At 35.0% G+C, this 14,703-nt stretch overlaps 1 protein-coding gene across 1 annotated transcript; it reads left to right on the forward strand.

The window, feature by feature from the left end:
• The first annotated feature begins 291 nt into the window (after nucleotides 1–291).
• LOC113234094 (large subunit GTPase 1 homolog) lies at nucleotides 292–14,245 on the forward strand. The gene is made up of 10 exons (XM_026469341.1): nucleotides 292–452; nucleotides 622–845; nucleotides 1,110–1,331; nucleotides 2,788–2,908; nucleotides 3,187–3,750; nucleotides 4,012–4,164; nucleotides 5,000–5,138; nucleotides 6,961–7,160; nucleotides 9,999–10,087; nucleotides 14,112–14,245. The coding sequence occupies exons 1-10, from the start codon at nucleotides 357–359 to the stop codon at nucleotides 14,242–14,244; spliced, it is 1,941 nt and encodes a 646-aa protein (XP_026325126.1). The 5' UTR covers nucleotides 292–356; the 3' UTR covers nucleotide 14,245.
• The last annotated feature ends 458 nt before the right edge of the window (nucleotides 14,246–14,703 follow it).

Below are 14,703 nucleotides of genomic sequence, written 5' to 3' on the forward strand. Positions count from 1 at the left end.
GCCACACTCCTTAAACGGAACACGTTCCATTATATCGCTTTTCAATAACAAAAATCATTAGTTTTATTAACGTACAAAATGTGAAAATATGAGAAAATTATTGCAACTAATTTTGCGTGTAACGAAATGTTTGCCTAATATAGTTCAGAAACATAGACTAAAAACCTTAGCTAAAAACTAAAACGTTCGGAAACATCGTGACAACTTTGTCAAAATGTCAAACAAAACATGTGTCCAATGTGTCTTTGACTCGCACGCACGGAACCATTCGCTATTTGATATCCAAAATCCGATTGGTTTTTATTTTAAGAGTGACCACATAAATTTATCTCTAAATTTCGTTAGTGAATGTAATAATGGGCAAGAAGAACAAGGATTCGCTAGGCCGATCGCTGATTAAAGATAGATTCTCCAAAAACAGACATCGTAAACATGTCGAGGACAACACAATGGTAATTATTAAATTTTCTATGTAAATAAGCGGCAAACATATCAATACTCATACTTACTTTGTGATTTAGATTTGCACAATATCGTGAAACCAATATTTGTTTTTCTTTCTGGCGATTAATCAGTTAAATTTTGTAATCATGAGGTTATGGATAAAAAACTTTTTCGTAGCTGCACACAACAGAAGTAAACGATGGCTACGACTGGGGCCGTTTGAATTTACAATCTGTCACCGCCGAGTCCTCCCTCCAAGAGTTTCTCTCCACCGCTGAGCTGGCGCAACGAGAATTCACTGCAGAAAAGCTCAATTTGAAATATGTACAGTTGGCACCCAGAGAAGTACAAACAGTTACTTCGCAGCCCAACTTTGATGAGCCCCTGACAGTCCCTAGAAGGTATATTCCTCTTCAAATTTATGCTTTTATCTTTTTGTATAAATGTTGATATAATATTATACTTAGGTTAAAGCTTATCTTTTGCCTATAGTGAAGGTACGAAACCTGTTATCACGCACAGTATTCTAAAGTATTACAAACCTCTTTTTTGTTTTTATGCTAAGAAACTTTTGCTCAGTTATCTCTTTCAGTTATACTCATTTATAGTCAACATTTTTGTAGTGTACACCTTTGAGAATGTAAATTTTTGTCTTATGATTTCAGACCTGAATGGCAACCGGGTATTACAGCAGAAGAGCAGCTGAATAGAGAGCGTGAATCATTCCTTAACTGGAAACGTCATCTAAATGAATTGCAGGCTAAACTTGGTGCTGCTCTGACACCTTATGAAAGAAACCTGGAACTCTGGAAACAGCTTTGGAGGACATTGGAGAAATCTGATATAGTACTCATATTGCTGGATGCTAGGAATCCTTTATTGTTTAGGTGACAAGTAGTGTATTTGTTTTGAACTGTTTAAAAAACTATATTAACACAATATACTACACTTCCACATTTATATGGCATATGGTGTTGGAGTGGAATCCCCTGTCTGTAAAATTGTTCCTAAACTATTATAACTAGGGCCTTTTCATGGCGAGACTGGACATTATACAGACTGTATATTTGAAAGTGAGACATACATATAGAGTGCATTATATTCCTGATTCTGAACCCAATAAAATAATAAACTAATGAACTTGAAACTTTACAAAAAAATATGTTTTTATTTTTTTTTATCGACTACTACTTGTGAACAACATTACTTATCGAAATCTATGTACACCACTATTATAGCTCCAACAGACGCAGCGGCGAGAACAAATCACAGGTCGGCACTGTTTGCAGAAACAGTGTACGCGCGACCTTGGCCTAGCAAAGACACGTAAATTATTTGTACTTCCGCTCGCTCGAACGCTGCGCCGGCGGCGAACGCGCCACTTGCCTGCAAAATGGATATTTATTCTAACGTCGAATTGACTGAGATGGTGCGACTTTACACAATAAGTGGTGATAGTGTGAGGCGATCTTTTGAAATGTTCCCAAATTGGAGTTTACGTGAAGGAGGTGAACAGTGTCGAAGTTGTTGCTTGAGAGGATTATCTCAGCATTTTATACTGTGAGATAAAATGTGTTTGTGTTGATAAATTTAAAACAAAATTTACTATGACGTGCTAGACTATGCATTGTGGAAAATGGTGGACATTTTGAACTTGCTCCGTACCACATAAGTGTAAATAAACTGTAAATACCTAAAAAATCAATCATTGTGAATAATTTGATTTCACATTTTTAACTACGCCGAAAACCTCAATTCTTATTAAATGATAAGTTAATTCTCTTTTTTAGTATGTAAAACATTTCGATGATAGTTCATAAGTAAAAAATAATTAACATAAGCTAAAACGTAATCATTTCGATAACAGCTTTTTCATCATAACATAAATGAGTAGGTGAGAGAGAGATGTGAAATCATTGTTATTGTTGCTGTCTCACTCGGCGCTTGTTTGGTAGTATTCCCAATGCACTCGAAATCCAGCGTAAAGGGAATCAGTTTATTCCTATTTTATTTTAGGCTATGTTAAGTTGTAACATGATTTACTATGACATGCATGAATATGTCTCACTTTCAAATATACAGCCTGTATAGGTGTACATGCTATCTTCAACCTCATTGTCACTTTCCATCAGGTGAGATGGAGCTCAAATGCACTTTACGAATAATTATTTTTTTTTAAACTATGTATGTGCAATGCTGCATTTGAATGAAGACCTAATTTTAAAGATTGTCTGTTCCTCTATCTTGAGGAATATATTCATGTACATTATTATAATGATGACTGAATTCATTTATATAGTAGAATGTACCCACAACATTGCTGATCCTTTAATTTATTTACAGATGCTCAGATTTAGAAACATATGCATCAGAGCACAACTGCAAGTGTATATTGCTTCTGAACAAAGCTGATTTGACCACTGAATATCAAAGGAAATGCTGGGCAGAGTATTTTAGTAAAGAGGTACTTGAAATAGTTTTGTTTGCTGGTATATTAATCTGTTTTTTGTGCTAAGTCACATGTGTGAAAAAAATCATTATGAATTTTTCAGGGTTACCTTATTTTTTTTTGTTCATTAGCAGTTCTTACGCCATCTACATATTATTTGCTTATATGTGGGAACCTTTAACTAGATCTTGATTTCTAAGCTGAGCCAGCTTAAATTAAGTGCTGTATCATTATCTTTTATTTTATCCTAGTTTAATTTCTTGTTTATAAAAATCGCTTTTTTCTGTTTACAGAAAGTCCCAGTAATATTTTTCTCAGCAGCTAAAAGTTCAAAAGATAGAAAAATTTCTGAAGAAAGTGATCAAACAACTTCTGAGAAAGACAATCAACATGATTCTGGTGCAGAATCTGCTGATTTTGACTCTGAAGATGAAATTGATGAAAAGGATGCTGTTAAGAGCACAGAAGAAGATATAGAATTGTTTAAAAGTCGACTGGGAGATCTTAATACCATTGTTTCAAACACAGCTTATAAAATTGATAAGATACAAGAAACCTTAGATAAGGTTTTAGAAAACTTTAGACTGGGTAAACCAATAGAAACTGTACCAACTAATGCACAGGACACACAAATTGGTGATGACAAAGAAAAAGAAAAAGAAAGTTGTGAAAATATAGATAATAATTTATATGTGCATAACTCGCCTGAAATTTTCAACAGGGAAAAACTGTTAGAAGTTTTAAAAGGACAGAAGATTGGTGTTCTAAATAATCCTCCCAGATTGACTGTAGGAATGATTGGTTACCCCAATGTGGGTAAATCAAGTACTGTAAATATTTTAATGCAGACTAAAAAAGTGAGTATATTTTTAACTCAAGTATTTCTGTTTAGAGATCCTTATTTTTACTTTAAAACATTGAAATCCTTTATTGATATAATGCTATGAATTGATTTATATTTTGAGCCAGTTAATTTTATGGAACTTATAACAAGTGAATGAAAGCTGTATGTTTGACATAACTATACCTTTTTGAAACTGGAGTCCAACAAGGCTCATCCATTGACCCTACTTCTTTTTATGTTCATAAAACTTAATAAATATTGCGTCTTTTTTTAGGTAAGCGTGAGTTCCATGCCGGGGCATACACGCCATATCCAAACCCTAATCTTGGATGAAGATATAGTATTATTGGACTGTCCCGGGTTGGTGTTACCAGCATATGCTATAGCACCCGATCTTTTGCTCACAGCTGTGTTGCCTATTGATCAGGTACTATATACTAGGTAGTACCAGATGCACAATAAGACGCATTGCAGAGTTGCCTTAACAACCGATTGTATATTGGGTCTGAAGAACACTGATTATAATATTAGTAATCATGAATATGGCAGACAACCACACCAATTACTTAATCTCAAACTAAGCATACTGTGTACTACTAGTACCAGTACAGAGTACCAGAGCAAAGAAATTATACTCATTGCACTACCAATTACGTAAAGTTACCTATTTCTTTGATTTAGATTTTCACACATTATTTGATTTTTAATTCGGGACTTAAACATATATAAAACATTTTAATTACCTTGACGTTTCGGAGGTATTGCATCTCGAAGGGACTGGACGGGAAGAGGCGGGTGTCAGGATCTTCTAGCTGTGCGAGTTTTTCTAACTACCCGCGAGTTGTCACTAGACCGACACACGACACAACAAGTCGCGCCGGATGTCATGAGTTGTGTGTCGGTCTAGTGACAACCCTAATAAAATAAATAAATAATGAAGATCAAGTGTGGGTGTGGGCAACCGAGGATGATTATCAACAGACTCAACTTTTATGACATGTATTGTTTTCCGTAACTATTGATCACGTCTATGATAAGAAACAGTTAACGAATGATATTCATTTAGTGAGTCAAAAGCTATATTTAAAAAATTGTCATTGAGAAAATGTTGCTTCTTAAGACATTATCGTACTGATGTTCTTAAATGATTAAGCAATATTAATGATGTTTTCCTGCGATACAACAGCCGTAAAAAGCAAATATCAGTAATAGTTAATGAAACAGCACATTCCAATCGAAAATGTTTATTCTTTTTTAACCAGATGCGAGCCCATGACGCGGCGATGGCGCGTCTTTGCCAGCTGGTCAGTCGTCACACGTTCGAACAGAAGTATGGGCTGCTGTTGCCGCAAGACCAGGCGGGAGACCTGGATTATAAGCAGATACTTACTGCTCATGCATGTAAGTATACCTACGTCTTGTGTATTACTTGAACTTTTCTAAACTGAAAAATATTCGACTCATATTAATAAATCCCTTTCAAGAGCTGAAACCATACCCTCGAAGCACAACATCCGTAATTACGGTCGTTTTCCCAGATAGATAATTTACGGGACTCCGCTCGAAGTTCGTCAACGAAAAGACGGCTTCTGTTGAAACTGTCAAACTGCCCGTTCGAACTGTCAAATGGCGTTGTCAAACATTCTTAGTTCTAGCCACCGTCGAAACTCAAACCTGTAGTTTATCCACAGTGGGAACATGGATGTCGTGCATTGAGAGTAGGGCTCAAGGTCGAACCTTCATTCACCAACTGATTTCTGTCGCCATCTGAGAATTATCAAAATTTCTGCTTATTAATAAACGTTGTAAAGTCCTGATTAATTTAGTGCATGGTCTTAGTTACTAGAGATGGTATCGTCCAATGTTTACAGTCTATTGCTAACGGAGGACTTTAGATGTATCAATAATAATAACGCACACACTCATAACCCCGCACTAGGGGAAACCCTGTGTTGCGGGTATCATGGACACACACATAGACAACCACATTTTACACCCAAACTCAAATAAATGTTGGCCATGCAAATATTTCTCCCGGCCCGGGAATCGAACCCGGAACCACTGCGTGGCAGATCAGCATGGTAACCGTCCCGCTACAGAGACAGTTGTATTAATGTCTAAATGACAATAGTTATTTGAATGAATATCATGATGTTTTTACTACCATTATATTTATAATTATTTTCGCCTTGCGTAATTTAATAATTATCTTGATATTTGTGAAATTAATTGAAACAACAAAATGCTACCGCCTACCAATATCGTGTTGTGTTTTTGTTTCCGTGATTAGTGACGTATTCAAACGAGTCAAAATCTCAAAAAAGTCCTAAGCAAATCGTTTTCTCAGATATTTCTTCGTCTTTATTTAGTTCTCTCACCGTTTGTCATTTTTAATCGAAAATTAAAGACACAATAAACACTACGAATCAGCGTAGACAATTAACGAATAATTATCAGACAATTATCATGATAATTATTAAAGAAAATAAATGCCTTCATATTATAGAACCCTTATTGTTATTGACATAAAAACCGAACAAATAAATTCTTCGATCCGTCGGGACTCGAAATAGCATCTGTTGCCTCACCGTGGCTACCGCTTTTACCAACTGAGCTACAGTTCGAGTTGTAATTGGGTTTAAATGGCTTTTTCTGCCGTAACGCCATCTGTCACAAGCTTATGAAAGTTTCTTCACTCAGCCGTATCGCAACTTTAATTGCAATATTATTTGGTCTTAACATCATGATGTTTTTACGGTAGTAAAGTATAATCAGTAAGTAAGTAAGGTGGTAAGGTAGTAATCATGGTAATGATTGATATTCATATTTTATTTTATTTATTTGATACAAAAATCGAATAAACAACAAAAAAACAATCATTAATTCTTCACTCAAACTCGACGAAATACTTTCATAGATTTCTTATAGATGGCGCTACGGCTAAAAAGTCGTTGAAAAACCAAATACAAAGGTCCGACAACAAGCACATAGAAAAATTCGTGAGGTCCGCTGGTTCGTTCCGTGGCTTAGTTGGCATAGCGTCTGCCACGGTTTGCTAGAAGACGTCAGTTCGAATCCGGCCGGATTGAAGGAATTTTTTCTAAGTGTTTTTCTCTCTTTGTTTAATAAAAATTATAACAAACTAAGGAATTTCACAAAAAATAATTGAATACCATGGTGATGAAAGATCCTGACCAGATACTAATAAATTTTCCATCGCCAGTCAATAGAGGCTTCATGACGGCGGCCGGTCAGCCGGACCAATCGAGATCAGCTCGGCTCCTACTTAAAGACGCGGCCAGTGGTCGACTAAGTTGGGAACAACTGCCGCCCGGCTACCAGGCGCAGCAAATTGACGATATGCTAGAGGAACGCAAGAACGAGAAGAGGAAACCTACGCCCAGAGAAGCCAGGGCTGTTGAAGTAAGTAACCAGAAATGTACAGTACTAATGTAAGTTATTTATATGTAAAGCTTAGAAATAATAGTCTAGAACAGTTCAGTGTTGCCGAAAAGTAATTTATGAACTTACTAATTTTACGCCCGAATATGGTAATTGTCTGTGAAAACAAATAATGAATTAAAACTTTTTTCGGATCTAAATCGAGCTTATTATTTTTTTTAAAGGTTTGTGTTCTAATTTATTTCTAATTCATATTATTAATTCATAATAAATTAAATTTAATAACAATTCATTAAAATTCGTTAAAATAAATTTAAATATTTTGTAAAACGAATATAGCGTATATTGGAATATTCTTTGAAAAATTAACAATAAGATATTTAGTTTTGTTATGATTATGAATACAAAGATTCGAACACACAGAAAAACTTCGTCAACCCGGTGGGACTTGAACCCACGTCCATACTGCACCGTAGCATTCCTCTTACCAACTGAGTCACGGGTCCAGTTACCGAGCCGTCGAAATTCTCTTATGTGTTTTTGTTATAGGTCTCTGTACTGGCTTTCGGCGTTCGTCGCCGCAAGTTATTTCGCAAAAAATCTCAATAAATAAATAAGTTATTTAATTTAAAAAAAAAACTTACACACGAATCCGAAAAAACTGATTCATTTCTTATGTGTAACAATCGCGAAAACCTAAGAACTTAAACATAATAATTTATTTATTTATTTATTTTGTACAACTTACACTTACAGTTCTTATAACTAAACATGTAAGTCATGGTCATAAATAAGGTTGAGTCGATCACCGGCTAAAGATAGGATGCGGAATTTGGACCACAGAGCTTTGGGTGGTGACCGCCTCCATATATATAACCAGCGGATGTTAGAAATTTTAATTCAGCGTTGCTGAACACGTCAATATCATTTGTTTTGCTTAAGGATTCAATTACGGCTAGGGCTTCGAAGAATGGTGTCCGTCTTAGTGTCACTGTGCGGGTTAAATGAAAGTTGAATAGAGGGTATTTGCGCTGACGAAGGACGTAACGTGAGATTGGCGGGATAAAAAAAGGAATTTGAGCCAATAGAGGAGGGTTAATTATATATCCTCTTATTAGGTTAAAAATATATTTTAGAAATGAATGTGAAACGGTAGCCCCGCTGTGTACTGCCCAGTACAGGTTTTCCATATATAATTCCAGAAAAATCAAACACGAGCATTAAATAATAACGTACAATAAGCACTGCGTGTTAACAACAAGAAAATCACTTACACAAAGAAAACAACCCAATACCGCAACAGTCATAAATTTATTAAATAAAGATGTCTGTGAGTTTACGGTTTAGCACATTGACATTACAATTGTATATGTCAACAGATCTTTATTGCTCAGGTTTAGAGATGGGCGGTTTAAAACAGAGTTAAAACTCGGCGCTTTGTTAAACGCATTTCGAGTTTCGTTCAAGTTTAATAATATTATTCCGAAATGTTCATTACTTATGTATTTTGCCACTGTATTGAATCGATTTGTCTGAAAATCGCATTAAAATAGAGCGATATAAAAAATCATTACTCCGAATATGTTTGAACCGATTTTCATAAAAATCGAATCGTAATGTGCATCCCTAATGGTAAGTAGTAAATAAGAGTCCGCAGAATTGCAAGGTGGGTATTGTGTAGAGTTGCCTCTTTTTCGTCGAATATTTTAACTCGAATTTCTAATAAGTATGGAATCGATACCAATTTCCGTTTTATTTTAAGCGTATAATGTTTCCGCCCACGATTTTGGGCAGAAATGGGTCAAAAGCTTTGTAGCCAAATTTGGTTAAAAACCCGGAGTAAATCCGGCGCTGTGGGTAAAAACCGGTTAAAATCCAGGTTAATTTGATTTCGACCCACTGCCCATCTCTGCTCAGCGTACTTTAATACATACATCATTATATGGCTCTAAATTTGAATGCGATATTTTTGGAGTAAATCCGGCGCTGTGGGTAAAAACCGGTTAAAATCCGGGTTAATTTAGTTTCAACCCACTGCACATCTCTGCACAGCATACTTTAATACACACATTATTATAGCTCTAAATTTGAATGCGATATTTTCATTGAGTGTTGAGTGTAACGTGCACGGGGCGTTTACGTGATGATGGGAATAAATTATTCCGAATTGATATTGTCTAGGTCTGAATTACTTAACACATAACGTACCTTTATTTTGATGTACAGTCGATGTCCTAAGGTACCTAACCCCCTACCGACTGTTTGGTTCTGAGAGCCTTCTTACGCATTCAACAGAAAAGTGTGAAGGAATTCCAGATTTTTGGTTGAAATTTGTATTTATGTAATGTAATTAAATATCAAATTGGCTTAAAAAGTTACTTAAAACTTCATTCAAGGAAGTCAATTTTATGGCTTGCCGGTTTACTTTTAAGTATGTTAAACTCCTTTCTTCATACTGATCTACTCAGAACAAAAATAGACGTTAAGGGGTCAGATATCTTAGGTCATCGACTGTACATGGCGCCTTCGGAAGTTACAAAAATGGATTTATTTTCCAGCTACATGTGGAGGGAATACATAGGGCACCAAGGTTGTAGGTGAGACTGGCCTAAACACCTAAATTAAATTATTTCATATATCAATTAAATCGCGTACATATATTTGTTTATTTGTTATTTGTTTTTTCAAACAAACCAACGTTTGCTAGATTTAAATCAGGAGAAATCGTTTCATTTCCTAGATTTATCAATCGCGAAAACCTAAGAACGTGATAAATTTAATTATTATATAAGATGCTTTTGTTGATGCTGTTCGCAATTAAAAAATAAGTTTTAAAGTAATTATTTGCCATTTATGCAGGGCTGGCTTAATACATCAGCTGAAATCGATAAAACATTCTTCGCCATGCAGAAGAGCACGGCACACGTCAAAGGAAAACCTGTTATGGGGTAAGTCTTATTTTTCTTGATTTCAACTTTTTAAATTAAACAACATTTTAGGACTGAATTTATTCATCAATGTGAACACATTTCCATAAGCCGTCCCATACATTTTGATATTATATTGCTGATATTTTTTTCGTAATTTGAGCGAGGTCTCCATAATTAAAATTGTTCGTATTGACTGATTACAATCACTCCTAAAATATCGCGGAGTAAAAAGTTGTCACTTTGTATACCTAAAAAAATCATAAAAAATGTCAATTTTAAATATGAATTCATACTATTTGTTCCGCGTTCTTTCTATAATGTGGTTAATATTCTTTCTATTTTTAAAAACAAAAAATTCCGATACCAAATCAAAGACTAAAAAGTGCACATACAAAAATACATTTACACCCAACCGAGATGAAAGAGATCTCGTATTATCAATTAGTGTTAAGGGAAACCTAAATAAACTTTGTGAAGACGAAATGGGCACCCTGGATGCAAGCCAAGTGTTAATTCATAGAGTCTAACTTCTTTACGAGCGGCTGGGGGGTTAACGATCGTGAAAATTGGTCTCAATGTGAGTATGCCCGCGATAGTGTTGGTGTTATAATTATCGCCTCGACGAAACTTGACTATATCGAAGGCGACATATTCTTCTTCGACGTTTTATTTGTGGTAACTAATCTTGTGAGATCTCTCGGTATCGATATTTTTTAGTCTTTAAATTTGATGAAAGTGTTTATGTTGACAACCTCTTTCATTGCATTTGTATCTTTGATACTTTTACGTATGACGACTTGTATCCTGACCTGGACGCCTTAGCAAGCTACTATGAGATAAATTCAGAAGGGCAGCATCATCTTTCTTGGTATTAGCGCTCATCCACATGAACTGCATTCCGGCTGCATGCAAACTGTTTATCGATTGCATGCGATTTCCTGTTTTGCAATTACAATTCAATTGGAATTTGGCTCGTAACACTTGCGACATATTAAACTAGTGGCTTACATTATTTTTCTTTCGAAGGGCTTAGGGACGCCAACTAGTGATCTTTCACAATTTGATAGAGCCTTCATTTTTTTTGTTAGAAGTAGATTCTAAAACTCAATGTGTTTTATTTTATAGATCTAATAATCTCAGTACAGAGTACTAAAAAAACCGATTTCAAAAGTCATTCGTCCCCTAGTTTGCCATTCGTAGGCTGCCTTTCCACCAGAGATGTGCGAGGTAGCGAGGCGGCGCGAGGATATGTAGCGGCGCTGTGAAACGGTGTGATCTTTTCCACCAAAGCTGCGCGAGGAAGCGTTACGAACTCTTTTCAGATATGCGCGGGCGTGGTACGGTGTGGTGAGTGAGCGGTGGCGACGTGTCAGTTAGTGTTATACTTTCAGTAGATCTAGTTTCTTACACCGTTTTGCACACATTCCACGCCCGCATCTCTCATCTCTTGCTATTGTGTATGTTCAAATACTTAGCTCCTCTAACCCTTTTCCTCCGGAGCTGCGCTAAGCGAGGCTAGGAAAATGAAGTAATCCTATTGGTGGATTTTTTTCCTCGCATACCGTCGCTACGTCGCACATCACTGGTGGAAAGGCAGCCTTAGAAGTTGAATATTTTCTTCAAATTTAAGTGACATTCCAAAAAAAAGAGTCCTCAAAACCGATTCACAAATGCCGGTGTAATTGCGTAACGTACAAAAAAAAGTCAACATACAATCGAATTGAGAACCACCTCCTTTATTTGAAGTCGGTTAAAAATATTCTTATCACTTTTATGCTAAAGAAATTAAAAGGAACACTAACATTAAAAACGCCATAAAATGTCCAGTAAGTTGAGTTTAAAACAAGAGCGAAACCTATTTAAGTCAATGGCGAAACCTTAAATATATTTTTTTTTACTCATCCAATTACACTAAACGTCCCGTTTTGCTCGCCATCAAATCCCGCAGTTTAGTCTCTTCGGAAGACCTCAACTTGTTTATTGTTTATTTACCCACCGCAGAACAGATAAACTATAAGATTTATGTGTTTTCTGTATAATGAAGATATAATATTTCTTGGAACTCTTATTCATAATAGAATATGTTCAACTCATTTCGCTTTCGAGAAAGATGAAGCTCGTATGTTCTCGTGTTTCAAAGTAGTGTTAAATTTCAACAGCTGAACACATAAAGGACTTTTATGGACAGTGTTATCATTGTTTCCTAAACGGAAGAAGTTTCTTATTACGATTTGTTGCTGGATAACACGATTCTATTTAATGTAATTTAATTTAGATTTGGAACTTTAAGACAATACCTTGTTCTGTTTTTTTGCATACTCTCTTGCATTCGTTAGAAGGCAGCAAAATAGAATCGACTAACTACATATACTTGAAAATTTTAAACTACTTCATTCTACGTTGTTGTGAGTATTAATTACGTATTTTTGTTTGTATACTTGAAAAACATATAGTTTTTCTGCATAGTAGAGTGAATAGGCATATTATGAGGGTTCGAAGTGCCAATTGATAATAGCAACTTTTTTCACGTATTTTTTTTTATGACTGAAATAGAATCTACATCACAGATTTATTATGTAATTTTGTTTAATATAATGTTATTCTATTTAAACTCAATAATTTTCGAAAATGCTTAAACGCCAGTCGTCGCCGTCGCGTCGGTCTGACGACGTCACGACTAGTGACGAGAAAAAACCGATACTAAACTTATTTGAATTTGTGTTTACAGCTATTATGTACGATATATAATTTAATTATGTATAAAATATATTAGGAAATATTTATTATTGAAAAGTAGATACCAGAGACATCGTTATATTTAAAAAAACTATAAACAATAATGTAGTGCACTGTATCAGTGGGTTCGGGTGGGAGCTATCAACTAGTGAGCAAGACCAAAGTAAATGTATTTACAATTATTAATTTATTACAAAAACACGTACAACTATCAATCCAAAAACAGAAACAATAGTAAAGAAAAGACGCCAAAAACAATCACATTTAAATTTAGAATTTAAATGTAAAACTAAAATTTAAAAAGACTATAAAAAGTATACAATGGAGATTTCTAGCGACTATTGCGAAATCTATATAAAAATAGTATGCACCCAAGACCATTAAACTAAAAAAAATCACTAATTAATTTATCAAACATTGGTTTTTATTCAGGAAGTACGTTATACAGATGACAACTTCATGGGCGGGCCTTTCAAAACTAAATTTATGATGACAAAACACGCGTCGACAAGGTGAAATTTTATAAAGAACTTGTGGGATAAATGGGCCATTGTCAATTGTCACTATAATTATTATCTTGATAAGTATACCTTAATAATTATCTTGTAATTTATAAAATTAATTGGAACAATAAAATCGTACAGCTAGCAATGTTGTAACACGTGTTTGTATGAGAGACGAATCCAAACGTGTCAAATGTCAATCTCAAAAAAGTTACAAACCAAATCGTTTTCCCAGTGATTTTTTTTCGTGTATATTTAGTTTTCTCACTGTTTGTCACTTTAGTCTTGCGATTAAAGAGACAAAAGTATCAATCTGATATACACGATAATTATCCCTGCATAATTATCGTGTATACTCGACCCCTCCTACGTAAAGTATCGTATGTCGAAATTACAGGGAAGCGTTTTAAAGTTCTCCGTTTTATTCGGCAAAGCTCGTTACTCAAATAGAGTGATCATCTAATACATCCTCTAACCGATATCTAGGATTTTATAATACTCTATGTGAGTAGCGAGCTTTGTCGAATAAAACTGAGAAATGCTAAAGTCACGTGTTGTGCTTATTTCAATGAATTCAGAATATTTAAAAGGCTCCTCTGTAAACTTGGCAATTTCGACATACGATACTTTACGTCGGAGGGGTAATATGTATGTCAGATAATTATCATGGTAATTATTAAGGAAAATAATTATCTTCATCATTTCAAACCCTGCATTTTATAGACAAATGCGTACCGTCGTTGATGTGGTCAAGAGTGTGTCTATTTTTCATTTAAGGAAACCCTATTTTTCTTTTCTTTCAGGGTAGCAGGAGCACAGCCAGCTAGCAGCCGCGTCGGAGTCCTGAACAAGCCCTGGAAGCAAGAAAAGAGACACGCCAACAAAAACAAAAGGGAAAAGCTTAGAAGAGTCTACGCTCATCTTGATGAACATTAGATAAGTTTTGATTGTAATGATTGGAGCCAATATTTGGCTAATGATTCGTCCAAGTTACATGTACAACGTTTTGTAGAAACAAATTGTGGTCCTGACGATTGATATTGGACAAATCTTTGACCGAATATGGGCGAATATTAACTGTTTATAATTGTACTTCCATGTATCTCTACTTAACGTATGAAACTTAATCAAAGTTAGGTCTACTTTTTGTGTTGCGTTCTGTGTATTTTTATAAAAATAATGTAATTAATGTTCATTTAAAAAGGCATTTAACTTAGATTGACACAGATATAAGTAGGCCTAATTTCGATAGACACCTATGATGATTATTTAAAAAATATATACAAGAGTGTATAGAAAAAAAAGGAAAAAATATTGTTAGGGAAGAAGGATGTGTGCAGTCGGTAAAATACTTCGGTGCACGAATTAGATTAACTGTATATTTTGAGTGTAATA

Source organism: Hyposmocoma kahamanoa, unplaced genomic scaffold (genome assembly GCF_003589595.1).
Source record: "Hyposmocoma kahamanoa isolate Upper Pololo Valley unplaced genomic scaffold, ASM358959v1 81, whole genome shotgun sequence".
NCBI lineage: Eukaryota > Metazoa > Arthropoda > Insecta > Lepidoptera > Cosmopterigidae > Hyposmocoma > Hyposmocoma kahamanoa.

Bases quoted from the DNA above. Each gene is read 5' to 3' on its own strand.
- LOC113234094 (XM_026469341.1), top strand. From the start codon at position 357: ATGGGCAAGAAGAACAAGGATTCGCTAGGCCGATCGCTGATTAAAGAT. The intron at 846-1,109 runs GTATATTCCTCT...TTATGATTTCAG, and splicing joins CCCCTGACAGTCCCTAGAAG to ACCTGAATGGCAACCGGGTA. The intron at 4,165-4,999 runs GTACTATATACT...TTTTTTAACCAG, and splicing joins CTGTGTTGCCTATTGATCAG to ATGCGAGCCCATGACGCGGC.